The sequence below is a fragment of the Nelumbo nucifera genome, chromosome 6, assembly GCF_055504915.1.
Source record: "Nelumbo nucifera cultivar China Antique chromosome 6, China Antique-T2T, whole genome shotgun sequence".
NCBI classification, from domain to species: domain Eukaryota; kingdom Viridiplantae; phylum Streptophyta; class Magnoliopsida; order Proteales; family Nelumbonaceae; genus Nelumbo; species Nelumbo nucifera.
The window spans coordinates 50,963,997-50,986,279 of record NC_142654.1 but is presented as its reverse complement, the minus strand read 5'-3'; the positions used below and the strand labels follow the sequence as shown (position 1 = coordinate 50,986,279).

General features: G+C 45.1%; 1 protein-coding gene across 4 annotated transcripts; it reads left to right on the top strand.

Annotated features, from left to right (window-relative positions):
* The first annotated feature begins 14,335 nt into the window (after positions 1-14,335).
* Positions 14,336-21,971, top strand: LOC104587722 (ArgH (DUF639)). Of its 4 annotated transcripts, none has more exons than XM_010245438.2 (10): positions 14,336-14,494; positions 15,918-16,146; positions 16,616-16,717; positions 17,156-17,325; positions 18,684-18,817; positions 19,010-19,187; positions 19,679-20,234; positions 20,499-20,611; positions 20,764-21,007; positions 21,550-21,971. In XM_010245438.2, the coding sequence occupies exons 1-10, from the start codon at positions 14,436-14,438 to the stop codon at positions 21,763-21,765; spliced, it is 2,001 nt and encodes a 666-aa protein (XP_010243740.1). In that variant the 5' UTR covers positions 14,336-14,435; the 3' UTR covers positions 21,766-21,971. The 4 variants fall into 4 exon arrangements, with proteins under 4 accessions (XP_010243740.1, XP_088745532.1, XP_010243739.1 ...); XM_010245437.3 differs by lacking the exon at positions 14,336-14,494 and adding an exon at positions 14,501-14,663; XM_088889405.1 differs by lacking the exon at positions 14,336-14,494 and adding an exon at positions 14,565-14,776.
* The last annotated feature ends 312 nt before the right edge of the window (positions 21,972-22,283 follow it).

Sequence of the window (22,283 nt, the reverse complement as noted above, 5' to 3'; positions counted from 1 at the left end):
CGAGCTCTCCCTTCCTAAGAAGGGAGCATCCTGTTTTTGGCTAAGTGTCCCAAGGGAGAAACACCTCGGGGCAGCACCGTCGAGACTCCTGTTCAAACTTGCTTAAGGCCCGCCTCCAGTACAGGCACCTCGGCGTACCTCGGCACCTCGATGCAAGGCAAACCTGCCCCAGGTGGTTCGGCGTACAATAGCTCGGCAGGCTGCAGGGGGATTTGCCTGACATCTGTACCTGCCAGATTCGGTGGCAGGGCTCTGATCCCTTGATAAGCAGTGTTCTACTTGCCAGGCGACGTTCTGCTTGCCGTCTATGAAAAGCATGGCACGACTGTCGAGTCTGTACCTTGCAACAACGGCCTGTAACAGCAACCTGCACCTGCCGCACCTGCCCTGGCAGTAACGGCTAGGGCAGTGGCGGTTATGCCTGATGTGATCGAGCTTCGGTATAAAAGGACTCCAACCCTCACGAAGCAAAGGTATTGAAGCTATCACTCTCAGCACTCTTACTCTCTGTTTTTCCTTGAGATTTCTCTAGAGCTCTAACTTAGCCATCGGAGTGTTCCTGCCGGGAGAGCTCCCCGGGAACCCTTCACTTTCTTCATCCTCTCAGGTGTCATCCATCACAGCTAGGAGCCAACTCTCAGCCAGCTAGGAGTGCCCAGATTGTGCAGCATCATTTGGTGTCGTCTGTGGGAATACGCTTCAAAAAGCCTCCCTCTAACTTCTGTGAAACTTTATTCTCTTTAACTCATCAGCACCACCGACGTCCATGGCTTCTTCCAGCAATTCCGGACGTCGGAACACCCCAGAGGAGCAACTCCAACTGCCCACCGTCTGCATCGGGCAATTCACCATCCCCCTCTCTGCGGATGGGGTTCCTAGCCTGAACGTGCCTACGACGGTGGCACACGTGACTGTTCCGCTGCCCCCTGTAGTCGGGACGACCTTCGCTGAACCCACCATCCTCCCTCCGGTGGCCGACCAAGGTCAACTTGAAGACCTGATGCAGTGCATGCGGGCAATGCAGGCCCAGATGCAGCAGTTTCAACAACTTTAGTTCCACCAGTAGCAAGTGTTGCACCAAGTATCCCAACAAGTATCAGTACCAGCAACAATTCCCGTCACTCCCTCCCCGACATCCGGCTGAACAGCCAACTAAGCCTCATCGCCGCAGAGAACTCCCTTCCCGCCGGGGAGAGACTTCGGCATCCTCGCATGGAAGGAAGGGAAGACTCCCTACCCCTGCCACGCGGCCCGTAATTAGGTCAGAGGCTTCCCAGCCGATTAGGCCGGTGTCACCTCAGCTTTCGTAGTTCGAGCCTCTGCTTGCAGAGAACAAGTTCAAAGTGCTAGCCGATGACCTGGAACAAGGTCCTTTTGTTCGCAGCTACCGACAACCATCCCTGCCTCCCCTTAGGCCCATCGAGCTCAGCAATACTGAGGCCAGCAACACCAACGCCGAGCCGACCAAGAAGTAGTGGAGACGCCACCGGGCTCGCCAAACTGCCACCTCCCACAATCTGCCTGAGCTCAAGGGAAAAATAGAAATAAGTTTGGGAGAGGTAAGAGCTGCACCACTTCTCTCGGTCCCCTCTCCTCTGTCTCCAAAGCTCCTCGTTGTCCCCATGCCTAGGGACTTCAAGCTCCCTCCGTTGAACAAGTATGACGGGTCCTTCGACCCCAACGACCACGTCGACGCCTTCCAGTCCCAGATGCATGTGGCCAGGGCGAGTGAATCTTGCACGTGTGTGGCCTTCTCCACTACGTTCAAAGGAGTAGCCCGCACCTGGTACTGAAACCTCACGTCGGGTTCAATAAGGAGTTGGGCGCAGTTTGTGCAGGTCTTCACCTCCCACTTCGTCACCAGTAAGAGGTGCCCGAGGACTCAGGAAAGCCTCCTCAGCATAGTCCAGAGGGATGGGGAGTCCATCTAGAACTACATCAAGCGGTTTAATGGCGCTTGCCTGCAGATACCCGACCTGAACCCTGCAGTTCGGCTCGCCGTGGCCAAATTGGTCGTCACCCACAAAGAGTTCAAGGGGCACGTGGTCGTCAACCAACCCAAGACCGTCACTGAGTTCCTCAAGCTCGCAGATCAGTTCATAGGGACAGATGAGGAGATCAACCAGAAGGGTGAGCACGCCCTCGAGAAAAGAAAAAGGGAACCAGAACCCCCGACTTCAAGTGACTACAAGAAGAAGAAGGACCAAGCTTGGGGAGCAAAGCCTGTTGAGCCTTTCTGAGCTCCAGCAGCAGAAAGGGTGTTTATGCCCCTCAACACAAAACGGGCCGAGATCCTCATGGTGATCAAGGACGCCCCGTATGTAAAGTGGCCACCTCGGCTCAAGGCCGATCCTAATGTTAGGAGCAAGAACTTGCATTGTAGTTTCCATAGAGATCACGGTCATAGTACCGAAAGTTGTAAGAATCTCCGCGATGAGATAGAAGAACTCATCCGTCGCGGATATTTGAGAAATTTTGTACAACACAACAACATTAATAATAAAGCAGGTCGGCATGGGGAGTAGAATAAAGAAGCCCCCGAGTCCAGCAGACAGGTAGAGCAGCTGCAGAGGCAGCCTCCAGACGAGAGACCAATCCGGGGGACTATCCACGTAATCGTCGGAGGATCGATTGTCGTGGGTTGCACTTCGGTAGCATCTCGGTCATCAGCTCGCGAAGCCGCCAGAGAAGAACTAAACCCCCCAAAGCGGCCAAGGGTGGAGGAACCAATCTTCTTCCCTGAAGACGATGCGCGAGGGGTCCATTACCCCCACGATGACGCCCTCGCCATCAAGATTAAGATCAACGACTTTGAAGTCAGGTGTGTCCTAGTAGACTCGGGCAGTTCGGCGGATATCCTCTTCAAGGTAGCCTTCGATCAACTTCGGCTCCCAATAAGCGACCCGAAGCCCGCAAACACTCCACTAGTGAGATTCAGCGGCGAGGAGGTCAGGCCTTTGGGGAAAGTTACTGTGCCGGTGGAGGTTGGTACCTGGCCCAATGTGGTAAGGCTCAATCATGAGTTCTTGGTGGTCGCGACCCCCTCTCCATACAACGTGATAGTAGGACGGCTCATCAGCCACGTCTTGTGAGCGGTAGTCTCCACCTACCACCTGGCGATGAAGTTCCCCATAGACTTTGGAGTCGGAGTGGCATGAGGCGATCAGCTAGAGTCCCGTAAGTGCTACGTTGCCGCCCTCAAAGGAAAGGCCAAGGTAGCTGATGACCTCGAGCTAGGATGACCTGTAGAGAAGTTCGCGGAGCGAGCTACACCTACCGAGGAGACCATCCCCATCCCGGCTTCGACAGATGATCCAGCTCGGGTACTTCAGGTCGGCTCTTCCATCGAGGAGCCCCTGCGGTCTCAACTGCTAAGCTTCTTACTCGAAAATTTAGATGATTTTGCATGGTCAGCGGCAGAAATGCCCAGCATAGACCCCAACATTATCACTCATAGACTTAACACTGATCCTGTAGTTAGGTCCATTAGACATAAGAAACGTAACCTAGCTCCGGAGCGATGGAGGGCAATCGACGAGGAGGTGGGGAAACTCCTTGCAGCCGATTTTATCGGGGAAGCCCATTACCTGAGCTGGGTGGCCAACCCCGTTCTGGTGAAAAAGGCTAACGGTAAGTGACGCATGTGCGTCGACTACACCGACCTGAACCGAGCTTGCCCAAAGGATTGATTCCCCCTTCCCTGGATCGACCGTCTAGTGGACACGACCTTGGGGCACAAGTTGTTGAGCTTCTTGGATGCCTATTCAGGCTATAATCAAATCAAAATGGACCCAACTGATGAGGAGAAAACTGCCTTCATAACCGAGTTTGGCATGTACTACTACAAGGTCATGCCCTTTGGGCTGAAGAACGCTGGGGCCACTTTTCAGAGACTTGTAAACAAACTGTTTGAGCCACTAATTGGCAAAAAAGTAGAGTGTTATGTAGACGATATGGTCATCAAAACCCAATTTTCACATGAATTAATACAAGATTTGCATTCAGTTATGAAATTTTGCGTAGATTTAATATGAAGCTAAACCCTAACAAGTGTGTCTTTGGTGTCACCTCGGGTAAATTCCTAGGGTACATCGTTAACCGGCGAGGCATTGAGGCCAACCCAGACAAAATCAAGAACATCTTAGAAATGAGACCACTTCGAAAATTAAAGGAGGGTAAGAAGCTGAACGGCCGGTTGGCCGCCTTGAGTCGCTTTTTGTCCAAGTCAGCAGATCGCTGCTTGCCTTTCTTTAAGGCCATAAAAAGCAAAGGCTTTGAATGGACCAAAGAGTGCCAGCTCGCGTTTGACGAGCTCAAAAGGCACCTCGCCAGCATCCCAGTCTTAACCCGACCTGAAGTGGGTGATGTTTTAGAGCTATACCTCTCGGCAAGTGACGAGGTGGTCAGCTTAGTACTAATAAGAGAGGTAGATCGGGTCCAACGACCCGTCTATTATGTTAGTAAAGTGTTGCAGGGAGCAGAGACAAGGTACCCAGAGATAGAAAAGTTAGCCTATGCACTGGTTATAGCAGCCCGAAAGCTCTGCCCATACTTCCAAGTTCACACCATCGTTGTCCTTACCAACAAACCTCTGAGGCAAGTTTTGCTCAAGCCCGAGGTCTCAGGAAGGTTGACAATGTGGGCCATCGAGCTCAGCGAGTACGAACTCCAGTATAAACCGCGAATTGCTATCAAGGCCCAAGCCTTGGAAGATTTCGTCGCAGAATGCACCTTTAGCTCCGAAGTCCCCAGGCCAGTGGAACATGAGGCCCCTAGTGCGGGAGAGCTCGGGGTTCTCGGGTTGGTTGAGCTCCAGCGTCGTGAAGTAGCAACCAACGCGACATCTCTCCTAGTTAGGCCAAGCCCGAACTGGAATGAAGAACCCTAGATCCTTCACGTAGATGGATCATCAAATCGGTAGCGCAGCGGAGCTGGGATCGTTCTGTACGGGCCGAGCGGTGTGAAACTGGAATACTCACTATGCTTTGAGTTCGCGGCATCCAACAATGAAGCAGAGTACGAGGCACTGCTAGGCGGGTTGGATTTGGCAAAGGAAGTTAAAGCCAGGCACATCGTCGTCTGCAGTGACTCCCTGCTCGTGGTCAATCAGGTTCTGGGTGAGTACGAAGCTCGCGAACCAACCATGGTAGCATACTTAGCCAAAGTAAGAGAGGCACTGCTCAACTTCCGGTCACACTTCATCTAGCAAATCCCGAGATCAAAGAACGTTGAGGCCGATGCCCTATCACGGTTAGCCAACACGGGAGATAACACCTTGAGGACTGTGTACATAGAGAACTTGCCTTAGCCTAGCATTCTCAGGGGGCAGAGGAGGTCGCTCCCGTCGTTCAAGCAGAGCCGAACTGGATTGATCTGCTCATGAGCTTCCTGCTACACGGGACCCTCCCTGCAGATCGTAATGCCGCCAGGAGGGTAGAGCGTCAGGCATCCAAATACGTCATGATAGACGGACGGCTGTATTGAAGATCCTACACTCTCCCCTACCTGCGCTGCCTGCGACCCTTTGAAGCCGAGCTCGTCCTCCGCGATACTCATGAAGGCTTGTGCGGTGGACACCTGGGGGGCAGAGCCCTCGCTCAGAAAGCATTACGATAGGGGTATTACTGGCCAACGATGAAGGCGGGTGCAACCGAGGTCATCAAAAAACGCGACAAGTGTCAGAAGCATGCCAACATCCACCACCGGCCTACTGTCGACTTAAAGTATCTCACTAGCCCGTGGCCATTCACACAATATGGGATTGACCTACTCGGGCCATTCCCACCAGCAATAGGACAAAGGAGGTTCCTAGTGGTGGCAGTTGACTATTTCACAAAGAGGGTCGAAACTGAACCTCTAGCAACAATCACAGCTCAGAATGTGCAGAACTTCTTTTGGAAGAACATAGTATGTCGTTTCGGAGTACCTCGGGTACTGATCTCAGACAATGGTAAGCAGTTTGAAGACATCAAATTCCAAAACTAGTGCCGAGACATGGGAATTCAGCAGAACTTCATCTCAGTGGCACACCCTCACGCAAATGGCCAGATAGAAGTCACGAACAAAACTATTCTCCGCGGAATAAAGGTGCGACTAGACCGAGCTAAGGAACTATGGGAAGGCGAGCTGCCCAGTGTATTATGGGCCTATTGTACCACAAAAAAGACCACCATAGGAGAAACCCCCTTTAACCTCACATACGGCACCGAAGCAGTCATTCCAATCGAGATCGAAGTACCATCGCTGAGAGTAGAAGTGCATGATGACAAGGCGAATGAAGACGAGGTACGCACCAACCTCGACTTGCTTGATGAAGTACGGGACCTCGCATACATTAGGACCGCGGCCTACCAACAAAGGGTAGCTCGGTACTATAACGCCAGGGTCAAAAAGAAGACTCTTCGCGTTGGCGACCTGGTTCTTCGTAAGGTTATGATGCCTGAGCCCGGTGTTGGCAAGCTCGGTCCGAACTGGGAAGGACCCTATCGAGTAAAGCGAGTACTCGGGGAAGGAACGTACGAGCTTGAAACCCTGGAAGGGGAACAAGTACCTCGGGCATGAAATATTGTCAACCTAAGGCAATATTACCTATAACTGAGTAGACCATGAGTCACTCTCAAGGCTTAAGGGCCAAAATGCTGAGCTAACAAAGACCTCGACGCAATAAAACTCCGAGAGCGAACCATGAGTCTCTCCAAGAGCGGACCACCTCTATGACGCGAATAAATTTCAAGGGGCCACCACAGTACATGACGTATCAAGGGCACAAGTAGATCCCGCAACACTTAGCCCACCTCAGCATATAACTAGAAGGCAGTTCGGGCATATGCCTTACTATGCCTTACTTTGCCTTACTGTGTCTTACTACGACAATATTACCCATAATTACCGAATTAAGTAGACCACGGGTCGCTCCTAGAGCCTAAGGGCCAATTCGCCAAGCTAGCGACAACCTCGGCAACACGAGACCCAGTCACCCCCTCGGCAGGGGCAGACTCCAGGAGAATGGACCACGAGTCGCTCCCTCTAGCCTAAGGGCCAACACGCCGAGCTAACTGAAGACCTCGACGCTATGCATGACTTAACCATCTCACCAGCATAGGCTTAGTATGCCAAGGACAGAAGGAGTCTCGGGTATGAACTCCCTGACGCTTAGCCTACCTCGATATACGCATATAGGGGTAAACACCAACCTAAGTAGCCAAGTCGGGCATGCGCCTTACTATGTCCCCCTCGGGGTATGTTGTAAAATCTTATGGTCACCCCTACCAAGTACAGGAAAACAGTTCGGGGTGACAGCGGTAAAGGGACGCCCGCCTCAAGAACTAAACTCGCTTGCTCGATAGCCCAGAAAAGACAAACACTTCGGCAGAAGAGAATTACACAAACACTTAACAAAATATGTACTTCCATTACATAATATGTGCTTCCATTATAAAAACCGCGGTACAAAGGATCAAGAAAAGGAGAAAATAAAACTGAGCTTGCAGGCCCAGGGTACAAGGAGCACACAACTACTTCAAAAGCTTGTCGACTTCACTCGGAGCCTCTTCGTGGGTGTCAGCCAGGTCGGTAGCACCAGCCTCCTCATCGTCGCCCTCCTCTTTGGAGTCTGGGTCATCCATGGGCTGGCGAGCCATGTCGTCTGTGATCCTCCAGGTGGTGATGGCACTTGTTTCGAGGTCGGGGTTTGTATGCCTTATCAGCCACCTGTTGAGCTTAAACCCCCTACGGTAGACCTGCAACATCACATCATCAAACCTAGATGATTTGATGTAGTCGATGACGACCTGGACCTTTGTCTCCTCGAGAGCTTGATCGAAGATCTCAGTCTTCTCCTTAATATCAGCTTTGAGGTACTCCACCTCGTGCTCCAGGGCCCCCTTGGCTTCCTTAAGTTCCTGCACCTCGAGCTGCGAAGCCTTCTGACCCGCCTTGAGGCTCTCCACCTCGAGCTTTAAGGCCTCCTGGTCTGCTCTGAGCCCGTTCACCTCAGCCTTCAGCCTGTCCCTCTCACGGGCTAGCTCCTCTTTCTCTGACAACAGAGCTTCAATGAAGCTCTTCTGAGCTACAGCGTCACCTTCCAACTGATGGATCTTGCACCGAGCTGCCCTCAGATCAGTATGAGCTGTGTGAGATGACTCCTCAGCAGCCAAAGCCCGCTGCAGATGTCTATCAGACTGAAGGGTCAACGAGTGCACGGTGGTGTTCACCTGACAAAAGGAGGTCGGTCAGTACTAAGGGGAAGAACGAAAGAATGGGAAAATGATGATTCTTAGAGTGTGAACTCACCACCATAGCGTGAGTTGCAGCACGAGCCTCGAGCTGACTAGGGGTGAGATTGGCCCAGCCTGTAACCTCTGCGGGATGGACAACCCCTTTACTTTTTTCAAGGCTACACTGGGGGATCAGGATGCTCTCCTCCTCCTCTTGGCTCCCCGAGCTGGACACTGTCGCCTCAGCAGCACGATGAGCCGAATCTTCAGAAGCCTCGGCAACAACCCCAACTGGCTCAGCGACCGGCTCTGGCGCCACCTTAGGCTCCTAAGATGGCAAGTCCCCCTCCAAATCTATCACTGGAGGGGCATTAGGGAGCTTGGGTTCTGAGACAGGAGCCTGTGAGAGCTCGGGCCCCGAAGAAGGAACCTGTGGGAGGTTGGGCTCCAGGGTGGGGGTACTTGGGGGCTCTATGCGTGCCTTTTTGGCGGCTCGCTTCTTCCTCTTCTTCATTTGGCGAAGGAGCCTCTGACCCATAATCCTCTCTTCCTCCATGGGACCTACAATAGAGCTTGACGTCAGTATGCTTGAAAACACTTAGCTGATTAAGCGAGACGCTAAGATAAAAATAGACCTACCCGGGCTCAAATTGGCCTGAATGAGCTTCTCTTCGGCAATGTAATCTTTGTAATCGAACCTGACTTGAGCCCATGGGTGGAACGTTTCCCTCGTCTTCTGGTCGAGAATAATGCCGGGGTCTTGGGTAGCCACCCTCCAGCTAGTAAGGAAGGGCCACCCCGTGCTGCTCCGGACTACAAAGTAGTCCCGCTTCTTGGCCGGGACCTTACTTGGGAGTTTATGTAAAAATTTGAAGCCCGAACGAGGGGACAGATAGTAAGTCCGCCTGTGCTCGGGGAGAACGCCCGAGGCGCTCTTCTTTATTGACAAAATAGAACAAAGGATATCTATATGTAGGGGAAGGTTGTACTCGAAACAAAGGGAAATAGTCCTGACCACGTTTCAGATAGAGTTTGGATGGAGCTGGTCCAGCGTGACGTTAAAATGTCTCAACACCTTGGGGATAAGGGGGTGAAGAGGGAGACGAAGCCCGCTGACGAGTTGCTCCCTAAAGACCATGATCTCATCCAGACCGTGTTCCCAAGGAAGTTGCCGGTTGGAAGACTATATGTGTATTCCTGAGGTAGGTTGAAGTGCTGGACGAGGTGCTGAAGTCTCTCCAGCGTCATAGTGGATGGACCGAACTGATTTGGTACCCGACCTCGACGGGAGGTGGACGTCAGCCTACCCGAGGTCACCCGTGCTTCGTGGGAAGGCTGGGCAACAGCGGGGTCACCCCGACTCGAGGTACCCACCTCAGGCTCGTCTTAGAGACCATCCCCGCTAGACATTGAATGAACTGAACTGAACTGAAAAGAGAGAAAAGGAGGCTCGGGGGCTTACCAAGAAAAAACGCAACCGAACTAGAACTGGATGAGTTAGAAGACCGAACTAAAGACTCCAGATGCGAGCTCAAGTTAGACGAAGGATACTTAGTGGCGGAAGAAAATGACCAGGGTCCCCCGCTATTTATAGCCGCTAGGCCCGGGCACCGACGGTTATGATCGAAGCAATCAGATGGTTCTCAAGAAAACCGGCTGCGAGGCTTTCGAGGTGAAATCAATTTAGCGCATTTTTTGGCGTCCGCGAAGTCCATATCGCGTGAGTTGTACGCAGCCCGGGTTTTTCCTTCCGAGTGAACCGAGTGCCAGATCGGTTTGGCCAACGGGTTGCCCGACAGGGTGGCATAAGTGCCGAGCCAAATCCACCTGGCGCACCGTGAACTCCCAGCGCTAGGTCAGCACCCCCAGCACGGGGAGTGGGGAGAAATTGATGAAGGGTGATTTGGCCCGACCTCGTAGCACAGGGACACATGTGTGTGACCTGGCTCGATGAACAACTCAGCCTAACAGCACAACCGTGACTCGACGAGAGGGAGCCGTCGAGTCCAACATTGGCCACCCGACGGGTTAAGCGACTCGTCGGGGACTAGCGTCCGACCAACCTTGACTCCCACCAAGTATGGGATGTCCCGAACTCCTCTCAGGGCCTGAGCTCCCCTTGAGACCTGAGCTCCTCTTGAGGGGCCCTGAGCTCTCCCTTCCTAAGAAGGGAGCACCTCGGTTTTTGGCTAAGTGTCCCGAGGGAGAAACACCTCGGGGCAGCACTGTCGAGACTCCTGTTCAAACTTGCTTAAGGCCCGCCTCCAGTACAGGCACCTCGGCGTACCTCGGCACCTCGACACCTCGGTGCAAGGCAAACCTGCCCCGGGGGGTTCGGCGTACAATAGCTGGGCAGGTTGCAGGGGGATCTGCTTGACATCCATACTTGCCGGATCCGGTGGCAGGGCTCTGATCCCTTGACAGGCGGCATTCTACTTGCCAGGCGGTGTTCTGCTTGCCGTCTCTGAAAAGCATGGCACGACTATCGAGTCCGTACCTTTCAACAACGGCCTGTAGCAGCAACCTGTACCTGCCACACCTGCCCTGGTAGTAACGGCTAGGGCAGTGGCGGTTATGCTTGATGTGACCAGCTCCGGTATAAAAGGACTCCAACCCTCACGAAGCAAAGGTATTGAAGCTAGCACTCTCAGCACTCTTACTCTCTGTTTTTCCTTGAGATTTCTCTAGAGCTCTAACTTAGCCTTTGGAGTGTTCCTGCCGGGAGAGCTGCCCGGGAACCCTTCACTTTCTTCATCCTCTCAGGTGCAGTTTGTCACAGCTAGGAGCCAACTCTCAGCCAGCTAGGAGTGCCCAGATTGTGCAGCATCAATCATCATCGTTGATATTGACTACATTGGGGAATTGGTGCTGAGAGCGAGATGAGGAGCCGATCATTTTTTTTAATTATAAAAAGAAATTAATTTAATTGCACTTACTTGGATTGTAGGGTTGGAATTTAAACTTGATTTAAATGGTTGAAGCCTCAAAGTCTCCCAAGTTGCTAACTTGAGATATCCAAGCAAGCGTTTTTCTTGTTGAAACTTGAATCAAGTTAAGAATTGGAGAGTAGAGAGAGTATAAGAGTATATGTGAGAGTATGGTATATGAGAAGAGATTGAGATTTGAGAGTATGTGAATTGGTGTAATGAGAATGGTAGAGGATAAGTCTATATATAGGAAGAAAATAATTTATTTCCCCAAAATACCCTAAAAACTAGCTATCTTTTAGTTGTTGGGAGGGGTATTTTGGTCATTATAAAGTCATTTATCATTTTGCCTAAATACCCCATAAATTAGTTGTTATATAGTTGTTGGGGGGCATTATTTTCATTTTATCTCCCTAAAGCCAAGATACATAAATACCCCCTATATAGCTATTTATAATTGTTGGGGGGGTCTCCAATGGCTAGTTCTTCAGATGGGCCAAGCACGGCCCACTACGGGCTTGCGGTCTAGGCTATGCCGGCCCAACCTGCTGACTTGAAACCCGAAGCCTGGCACGACCCATCGGCCTATACAATCGGGTTGGGCTGGCTCAAAATCGTGTTGGGCCGCGGGTGGCACAACCTGATTTACTTGTGTTCGTATTACTTAGTTCTTTGTTCTGTACGCAATTGGGTGCTTTAATCTTTTCCACTCCTAGTTAATGAGCTGCAATTGATACTTAACAAATATTTTTGGGCTTTGTTTCCTCTTCTTGAGGAAGAAGATGATGAAGAGTGTTTTATTTTGAAAGGTAATTTTGACAATTTGAAAGTTTTAAGTCACACATGTTATCATTTGGCAAGATAACTGTCGGATTGTTAATGATGGGAGTAAATTGGTACATTTTGGAAGTTTAGGTATTAGATTGGCATGTTTTGAAGTTTGAAGACCAAAGTGACACTAGGGACAAATTATAGGGTACTAATTTGAAAATTTCCCTTTTCTTTATTACAAATTCATTTTTGTAATTTGTCTCCATATTTTTTTTAATCAAAATACACAAAATTTGTTTCAACACCAATGCACTCAATGTGAGTCAATTACAAATGGATCAGGTCCAATCCAATGAATATTGTTGACCATTTTAAGCTGGTCCAATTCAATGTCTAGATCGTCCAATCTATTCAAATTTGTTTTAATTTATATTAATTCTAATTCAAACATAGTTCATTGACACCTATATTCCTATCTATTATGAATGGACCAGATATTGGCTCTATCCGCCCAGTCCATCCAGATTGATTTTGTTTTGGACAGGTCCAATCCAAAACTGGTCCATTGACACCCCCTACATACATTAGCATGCATGTAGCTTTCCTCTTACAATCCTATAAACAAACAAGCACGCAAAACATTTGAATAACTTTTGATTTTGTTTCCCTTAGCCATTTCTAAACCTTTTATCACCTTCTTCAATCCGTAAGGCATTTCCTTGCCCGCCTTAAAGACTCCAAGATCACCCTTATTCTTGTTCATGGAAGTATAGTCACGTGTTACGATGCTCCCACAACATGTTGGGATTGTGTTGACAGCCATCAAGTTGGTAATAAATCCGAAACCTCAAGGAACATGATGAGGGGGTAATTTGGTCCTCCAATGACATAATGACACGTGGCATCTCATAACAGATAGGTGACACCTTGGCACCACATAAGTAGATCACTTCAAAACACTTTATAATTGCATCAGTAACCTTGGGGCCACCCGGTAGACTGAATTGCAAACAACTAGATGGGATCTCAAGTTACTGTATGAAGCAACCTGCTTCCACCGGACTAACTCGGTCCTGTCAAGATGTCAGGTTGGCATGAGAGGCGATCCACTCATGCCAACCTGACCTGAGTTCACTTAGCGACCTGCCGGATCTCCTTTGATTGAGTTATTGACGTCCACACGACCTAATAGTTGCATAACGTTCACGCGTTCCCCGGTACGTTACTTTATGCCTAGGCTGGACTGACTAAACCGACCCGATCCCGAGCCATTGGTCGAATCACGAGCAAGGATGGAGAATGGACCAAATTGCCTCAAGTCATAACTACTTCCTCGTTGGACTAGCCACCCTGTACTCGAGAGAGGGGGAAATTTTGGTCCTTCAATGACATCATGACACGTGGTATCTCAAAATAGTTGGGTGACTTTGGCACCACATAAGCAAATCACCTTGGACACTTTATAATTGCATCAGTAACCTTGGGGCCACCCAGATAGACTAAACTGCGAACAACTAGATGGGATCTTAGGTCAGTGTGTGATGTGACTTGCTTCCACTGGACTACCCCGGTCCCATCAAGATGTTAGGTCGGCATGAGAGGCGATCTGCTTCTGTCGACCTGACTTGAGTTCAGTTAGCGACCTGTCGAATCTCCCCCTTTGAGTGAGTTATTATCTCTGACTTCTCCAGGATCACAATGCTTGGCTGTTAGACCCGTATTTCCGCATCATTTGCATCAAAGTTGATCAGACGGACCTTATTCCTCTGTATAGATTACATATCCACCTAAGAGATCTCCTCTGAACTTAGCGGACACGGTTCACATTACAAGAAGCTCATTGTTTCTTACACCTATATAAAACTCCTTAGAGAAGGTATGCGTGCGATTCAAATCTAAAATACTCTTAGCTATTTCGCTCTCTATCTCCTAAATTTCCAATTTGCTTACTTAAACATCATAATGCCCACTGGACACTTTAATACTGTTTCTTTTCAATTCGACTCCACGAAGTAACCAATTCATCATCCGAGTCACCTTTCAACATGAAACTGTCAGATCGTACATCATGAGAACACATTGCAAATTTGAAGAATTACAATTTAATAGCCTAATCTGAATTCATCAAGCCTCGGGGTGCTTTAAATAGGTTTTGAATCTTAGAATACTTAAAATATTTGTCAGAACTGAATGGGTATTTGAGTCATTTACCCTGCTTCGTTTGGGATCGTAATGGGAGTGCTGTGACTACAACCGCCAGATGTGAATTCGAACAACAGCTGCACTCTCTCAAGAGCACGCAACTCTCCACGTTTCCCGTATGCCGTACGGTTCATTTTACATAAGGAATTGGGAAAAACTTTGTCTGTTGATAATTTGCATGACATTCACTTGTCGCATTGTGAAGGAACCACGTCGTGGACCTTCCTATAAAAATGATCTTTTATCTCAACCATGCTGAATCGATCTTTTCCATTAGACATCTAGCTTCCAATTCCTCTGAGAAGAAGAAGAAGAAGAGATGATGAAGAGGAAGCATCTATCCACCATTGCCAACGACGTTCTTCAAAAATGTTCACAGTACTCTCTCTCTCTCTCTTTCACTTTCTCTCTGCACTTGTCGTCTTATATGATACTTGTAATGGCTCAGATCCATATGATGCATGGGTTACAAATCCAACAAATTTAATCGTGCAATTAATGGGCTCCATCTGAGGAAACACTTTGAACCAGAAATCAACATAATAAGGTGATCATCGTATGATCAGTTATATACTGTACTTCTACAAGCTATTAGGAATGATGAGTTCATTGAGTTGATCGATCAAGTTCATTCAATCAATCTGGGGTTCTGCTAATGAGGTAGATTGATTATAGTGTGATTTTGTGCTTCACTTGATCTTGATCTGTTAATCATTGTGAACTACGTTCAGTTCGTCGTGTACTATTGTTAAACGGGGTTTTAGCAGCAGGACAACTATTCACTAAATTTGATGTTATCTGTCTGGATGACATGATCCTTCGGTCTAACCTGATTAAACTGATTAGTCTCTTCAGGTTCAGATTGTTGTTAATTGATGTCAATAGCCGGGGTAGTACTGTCTCCTTGCGTGTGAAGAGAAGAGACTGGTTTTCGGGGGCTTCAGGGTAAGAAATACAACAAAGATAGCTGTTAAAGATGTTCATCAAGGAATAAAAAAGGAGGGGAGCTGAAAGAGGTCATGAACTGAAAGATATCAGGTTCTAGAATACTTGCAGTTATAAGAAAGATGTGAGAATAGGATTCTGTTGCAGCCAAATAAAACCTAGATGGTTGCAATTTCAGTTGCAACTCACCAAGAAAGGCAAAAAAGGGGTATGGATATGGGTGGTTTAAGGATTTGGGTGATTCATAGAGATAATTCATATAATCCTTAAAATTGGGATTGCATATGGACCGTCTAGATTATCAAAAGAAAGTGGAAACATACTGAAGTAGAAGACAGAACAAAATCACAGGCTGCAACATGAGCAGAATATGGTTGAGAAGGACCTAGCTGAAAAGGTAGGATCATCGCCAGTTGGCTTGTTTGACTGAACGTATTCAATTGCTCCACTAGAACAGTACTCAATCCAATGATTGGGCTTGTTGTATGCTAATTAATTAATTAATTAAACTTCATTATGAATGGTCAAAACTGTTGGTGTTTATTTATTAGTTTCTGCAAAAGGAAGTAGATGCTCTTTCATGAAAATAAAAGTAAGCTAAGTGGATTCCACCAATCAGAGGAAACAGGTTGTTTGTAAAGTGTACACAGTCACTTTTAGCTTGAGGTCTTTTTTTGGCAGTAGATGCTCTGTTGTGTTACACCTATTCAGATTATATCCTTTCATTTGAAACATAAATGCCCAATGCAGCTTTTTATTTATTGTGAAGTGAAAATTTGAGACCATTGTGCATACTTTCACTACAAACAAAAGTGGAATGCTAAATTCTCCGTGCAGTAACCACAAGATTTTGCAGGATTCTAGACATCTCTGTAGATGGCCTTGTGGAAGATTTTGAGGCAGGGTGGAAGGCTGAAGGACATGGTTATTCCAGGAAACTGGTGGAGTTCTGCAGCTCAAAGGCTCTTAGTAACATCTGTTGTAACATAGAAGATAAAATTGCCGATGGGTCATTTAGCCGAATCACCTTTGATATGATGCTTGCTTGGGAGAGACCCAGCTTAGAAGATGAAGAGTCATATTCGGTTTGCATGTTGCCTTGTCTTTTATGAATTAGTGAAGAATGTATTGTTTGTACACAAATGTGTAATAGTTATTGACTCATGGTTATACTGATTTAGGTTCTCATTAGTATTCAAACAGAAGCTTACATTTGTGATTTTGATCAGATATTAGAGCCAGTGCCAGCATTTTCACATTCTACACTGTTTATCAATTGTTGGGATGTGGTCTAGCTACCATTGCTATAAGATGAAGAGTTTGGCTACTCTTTATAATATATTTGGAAAAGAAATGGAATGTGAAATATCAAGGGATATTTTTCTAGTAAAAAAATTGAAGTTTGTTTTTAATTTACCATACAGAGTAATACATAATATAAACAATGAGCAACCATTTGGAGTTGGTACCAACCTTCTATTTTTATCTTTTCATTCCCCTTTTTTGTATGGGTTTGCCTTGGCGTACTGACAATGTTTCTATACCTTCTTCTAGGAGAGTGTGGCTAAGCAGAAAGAAGAGAATAATATACCTCCAAAAGGACGTGAAGAACATGATGATATCCCTCTTTTCTACTCTGACATCATGCCACTACTTGTAAGGCAGTGATATCTTTCTAAATGTTTTTAGACATTAAACAATGCATATATTTTTCCTCATTAATAAATTGGTAAACATCTTCATCACCATCATCCATCCCTTATCCCAACTATATGGGGTTGGCTACTTGAATCCTGTTTTGCCAATCAGTTCTATATATTTGAAAACCTATCCACTGTTAAATTATTAGTGCGTAAAATGATACACATGCAGAACATAGAAGATGTATCCTTGTTTGTCACTAAAATCTTAATAATAACTCTATGATTGGTATTAGATGAACTAACATTCAAAGGCATACTTTTAAATAGGGATTAATCTTGTATGATTATATTAGTGATTATATGATCACATATGCCTTCCCTTAAAGATATTTTCATGTTGGTTTTCTGTTAAGTATGGGATTATTCTTAGGCCATAACTTTGCATTTTTAGGTTAGTGAAGATCCAAGCATTGGGGAAGATGCTTTTGTGTGGATGGGATCCTTGGCTCCTTTACCTGCAGACATTGTGAATGGCCAATTCACTTTTGAAGCATTAACAGCAACAACTGCCAACCGGCTTCACTTCCCTGCTTATGACAGATATATTAAAGAAATTGACAAGTAACACATCTCTCTTATATTGTCTTACAAATGCATACTTCTTCCAAAAATATAAAAGAAAAACAAATAGGTGCCTCTTATAATTTCATCATATCTATAGCTTATCTCTATGCCATGCTTGTAGCTAGTGAAACCGCATCATATTGTTAGCTGACAAAATAATATAGACCAGGGAGATTTCATTATTGTTTTTTTGGTTGTTTTTTTCCTTTTTCCTTTTGGTGGCATACAATATATCTCAAGTAGGACTGTCAAGGATCTAGGTTGTGCTAATAACATGATCGGATCAGTCCCTACTATAAAGGGTCTGGGACAGGTCCTTGACTCCTAATTCCAATGTATCAGTCTTGAATCTCTTGATTCCAAATTTTCATACTTGATAATAATTAGGTAGGTTGCCAGTCCCAACCTTTGGAGGGGACTCGTGAGTTGACACATGTCCGCAAGATAACTTGTGCCCAACATCTATATCTATACATTAAAATGGAATGTGCCAAGCTGGTACTTCCTTGGTTTTTGTTTCTTCTCAAAGGCTCTTTACTTTTTTTTTTGTTTTTTTTGAATTTGTCTAATTTTAGAATTGAACAAAATAACTCAAGTGTACAATCACCTTAAAACTTTTAATTCTCCTAATTAACACACCATTAGCTCTTTTAATTATCTCTCCTTATTAATTATGTTATTAACTCTCTCCTTAAATAACTCATGCCACTAACTCTCTCTCTCTCTCTCTCTCTCTCCATTACTCCATTAATAAATTGCCTAAAATTCATAGAGCTAGGTCCTCAATTTTGCTTATAAATAAAGCCCATGCACCACATAGGTCTTGACTAGTACATGTTGAACTGCTATATATAGTGTGCATCAAGAGTTTTACCAAAATTCCTGCTTTGTGAACTCTCCAAACTTATGATTCTTCACTTTAAATGCCTCTATAAAACAATGGTCTAACCATTTAAACTGTCCAATAGGGAAAGGCTATGATCTTCACTTAGCAGGTCCATGTAGCAAATAGGAAAAGGTTATGAGCTTCACTTGGCAATTTTAAAGTAATTTAACTATTAAATGGTTCTTTGAATTTCAAAAATTAACATTAGAATTCATCATAATTTTGATATACATAATAAAATATTATTTATGCAGAGACATGAATCAGATTGTCTGAGTTGGATCCAGGTCTATTGTACTTGTTCTCATTTCTCATTGTTTCAGTAGTAATCTACCCGACCCAGACCACACCTGACCCATTGATAGGCCTACTCCCAAGTGGTTTGAATAAAATGTTGGTCGCACCTTTTTTATATTTTAGCCACATGTACAGCTTAAAAAATTTGTTTTTGGATGGTTTGAATATATAGATGCATCAAGTACTTGCAAAAACAAGCAACACCAACTGGCATGGAGTTTGCAGATGATGAATTTGTATTGCACATGGAGGGAACTGCAGGATCACAGAGGGTTGTGCGCCACATTGGAGGAACAAGTTGGCCTGGTTTGACTCAAAATTTCACATATCCATTATGACATAAAGTTAGATTGATATGTTGGGTTGCATATTCCCAGGATTATCCTAATCATGTTGCTTTTTCTGGGTTGGCTAGAAACAAGTTGGGTTGGTTTATCTAATTATGTGTTATGTTGCCTATTCCTAGGGTTATCCTAATCATGGAATTGCTTTTTCTAGGTAGACTCATACTAACGAATTACGCTCTTTATTTTGAGGCATCGGGAGTAATATCATATGAGGATGCAATTAAAATTGACCTTTCGAAGAATGCTGATCACAGTGTGCAACCCTCTTCCACTGGCCCTTGGGGAGCTCCAATTTTTGACAAGGCCATAATTTATGAATCATCCCAACTGTAAGCTGGAAATTTCATTACTCAAAATGTATATAAAAGGCTTAATTTTTTAAGCTGATATATGGCTCATATTCTATAATGGAAAGACACTTAGTGTAGACCCTTCTAAGTCCAAAAAAGAAGGATTACCATGCATCAACAAATTAAATAAGTAGCCATATTATCTTAATTGCCCATTTTACCTTTTCAAGTAATTGTGTAAATGATTGGATGGTTTCTATTACCCTAGGAGTACTCTTAGGGGAATACCTTGTGATTTATGGCTATGAAGTTGATGGGTGGTATTTGATCTACTTTTGAATAACCTTACACATCCATTTTATTTGTACTACTTATCTCCAGGTATAGATAATATAACCTAAATGTTTATGTGATAAACTTTAGTGGTATTAGAGTGTTGTGGGGATGACACAAATATTGTCCTTAGGGACTGGGTAATTTTGTAACAAAGAAACTTTTCCAAGTTAAAAGCATGTTCACCAACTTTGCAGATCAGAGGCTGTAGTGCTCGAATTCCCAGAGATGACAAGCTCCACACGACGTGATCATTGGCTTGCTTTAATAAAGGAAGTAATCTTGCTGCACCAGTTCTTGTTAAAATTCAAGGTTGAATCCACAATACAGGCATGGGAGATGCATGCAAGAACAATACTAGGGATTGTTAGGCTCCATGCAGCTAGAGAGATGCTAAGAATTTTTCCCCCAGTTCCCACCAACTTTTTAATCTTTGCCTTGTTTGAGGAGTTGCCTAAGGGGGACTACGTGTTGGAAGAGGTTGCCAATGGTTTGAAGCAGGTTAGTAGCATTAACCCATGCAGTGCAGGCTCTATCCTCTGTAGTTTAAACATGTCCCACCCAAGTATGTCAAACATAAGAGTAAATGAAGAGATTGAGGAAAGTATAGCAGGTGGCCAAGCTGACAATCTCTTATCATTGGAGACTAAGATTAATAAAGTAAGGGAGGAAGCAAAGGAGGTTGGTATTGCCAAGGCAACTGTTGATGGATTGAAAGAGGAAGGGATTAGCGATAACATCCTTGTTCTAATGGTAAGCTCCTTGACAAGTTTGATTACTTTGACATGCTGGTGATCTACATCATCTGTTAGAATGCATGCTTGGTCGTTTTTCTGAATGGACGGATTATCTTAAGTTTCATATATATAGCATAAGTGACACCTCACTGAGGGTGTATGCGTTAAAACAGGTTATAGAAACACCTGTGTATTAGTAGATTTCATCTGCACATGAATGTGGATTTTGTTATCTCATATTCGTTATAGCCATCTAATATTATATCAATGGGTTGTGCAGGAGCTAATAAGTCCATTTAAGACTGTGTTACCATGGTGTCAAAGAGTCATTTCGTGGGAGAAGCCTTCATTCACCGTTTTTGTACTTTCCATGACTGTTATAATCATCTACAAGTAAGTTTTATTCCCAACTATGTCCATCATTTTGCTACTTGATCAACACTGATGCTGTTCATAAGTTAGAAAAGAAAGTAAATTACCAATCTATTTAGCTAAGGCAAATGTTTTACTTCAAGACATACTCAGTAACATTTTTTACAACATAGGGAGTGGATAGGCAAAATGCTGGCAGTATTCTTAGTGTGGGCAGTCGGAAAAATTCTCAAGGCAAGACATGATAGGACAGGGGAGAAATTTACTGAGGTCATTGTCTCCAATTCTTCTGATCAGACAACCGTGGAGAGCATTGTATCTGCACAACATCAATTGTTAAGTGTCTATTCAATGCTACAAACTGCAAATATCACAATATTGAAAATTCAGTCCATATTGCTTTCAAAAGCACCTAAGGTACTTATATCACAACTGCTGTTTCGTGTGGGTGTTATTTTTAAATAATAGCTTTGTGTTCTATTGGGTTTTCAATGTATGCACTGAAATTAAATACCAACATATCTGACAGAAATAACTTCAAATAGAAATTTTAAGAGTAGATCATGATGGGAACAGCATAGCACCGCAACCATGATTTTTTTTTAATGACTAAAGGATAGGAGTGTGGTATTCATATTCCCTTGCCATGATTTTCACTGTACAACCTCTGCCTCCCCACATGCCCTTGATACACTAGTTACTGGTTTGTGTAGTTCTCATTACACTATGTCTAGTGAGACGGATGATATAAGAATAAGGGATCGACTATGATACTGGAAAAAGCTTATAATAACTAATCAACCGGAACCACAAAAGTTGTAAATTGGTAAAAGCTCTTCTGGTATCAGAGGCCATTGGTTGGAGTTATTTTCTATTTCCATTCCATTATCTGCCTTTATTGAACACTGGTTATAGGTTGAAGGAATTGTATCTTCTAATTTTTAAATCCTTCATTGCAGCACACAGATCAGGTAATGGTAGTGATGATTGGATTGGCAATGTTGTTAGCAGTAATCCCGTTCAAGTTTGTCATCATAGCCACCACATTGTATTACTTTGTGATGTCTTCAGAGATTGGGAAATATATGGAAAATGAGCATAGCAACAGACGAATGAGGGAGTGGTGGAACTCAGTTCCAATTGTTCCCGTTCGAGTTGTAGAGAAAACTCCATAATCTGTTTGAAGTACTACTGTCTTGTTTGGTCGTCTTTTCCGACGGCTTCTGCTTGGTTACAATATAATATGGGACAATGTGGACGACAGAGTGCTGATGGATGTACTATATATACTTCCTTAGACTGTTCTAAAGAATATATCAGAAAGCTTTGCATGCAAGAAGCAAGAATATACCTGGTCATGAAGTAATTTTATATTGGTTTACACCATGTTTTGTCCTGCTTATTCAATTGTTCTTCCTGGATTTACAGTACTTTTCTGGACTGCGAATTTGGTTCCTAACGGTTAAAGCATTGATGGTTTTACACAATGCCGTGGTACTATAATCCATTTTGTTATCAGAGGTTTAATTTTGTTAACACTGGGCCATAAATAAGTCGAGCTGCAGGTTTGTCATAGGTCCTCCTAATCAAATTCAACTAAACTGGCCCAAATTAGACTTAATTTTGTTAACAAGCAACAGGCATTGCCTGGGAATCTCAACATTTGAATTTTGAAATTCCTGCACAACGGATT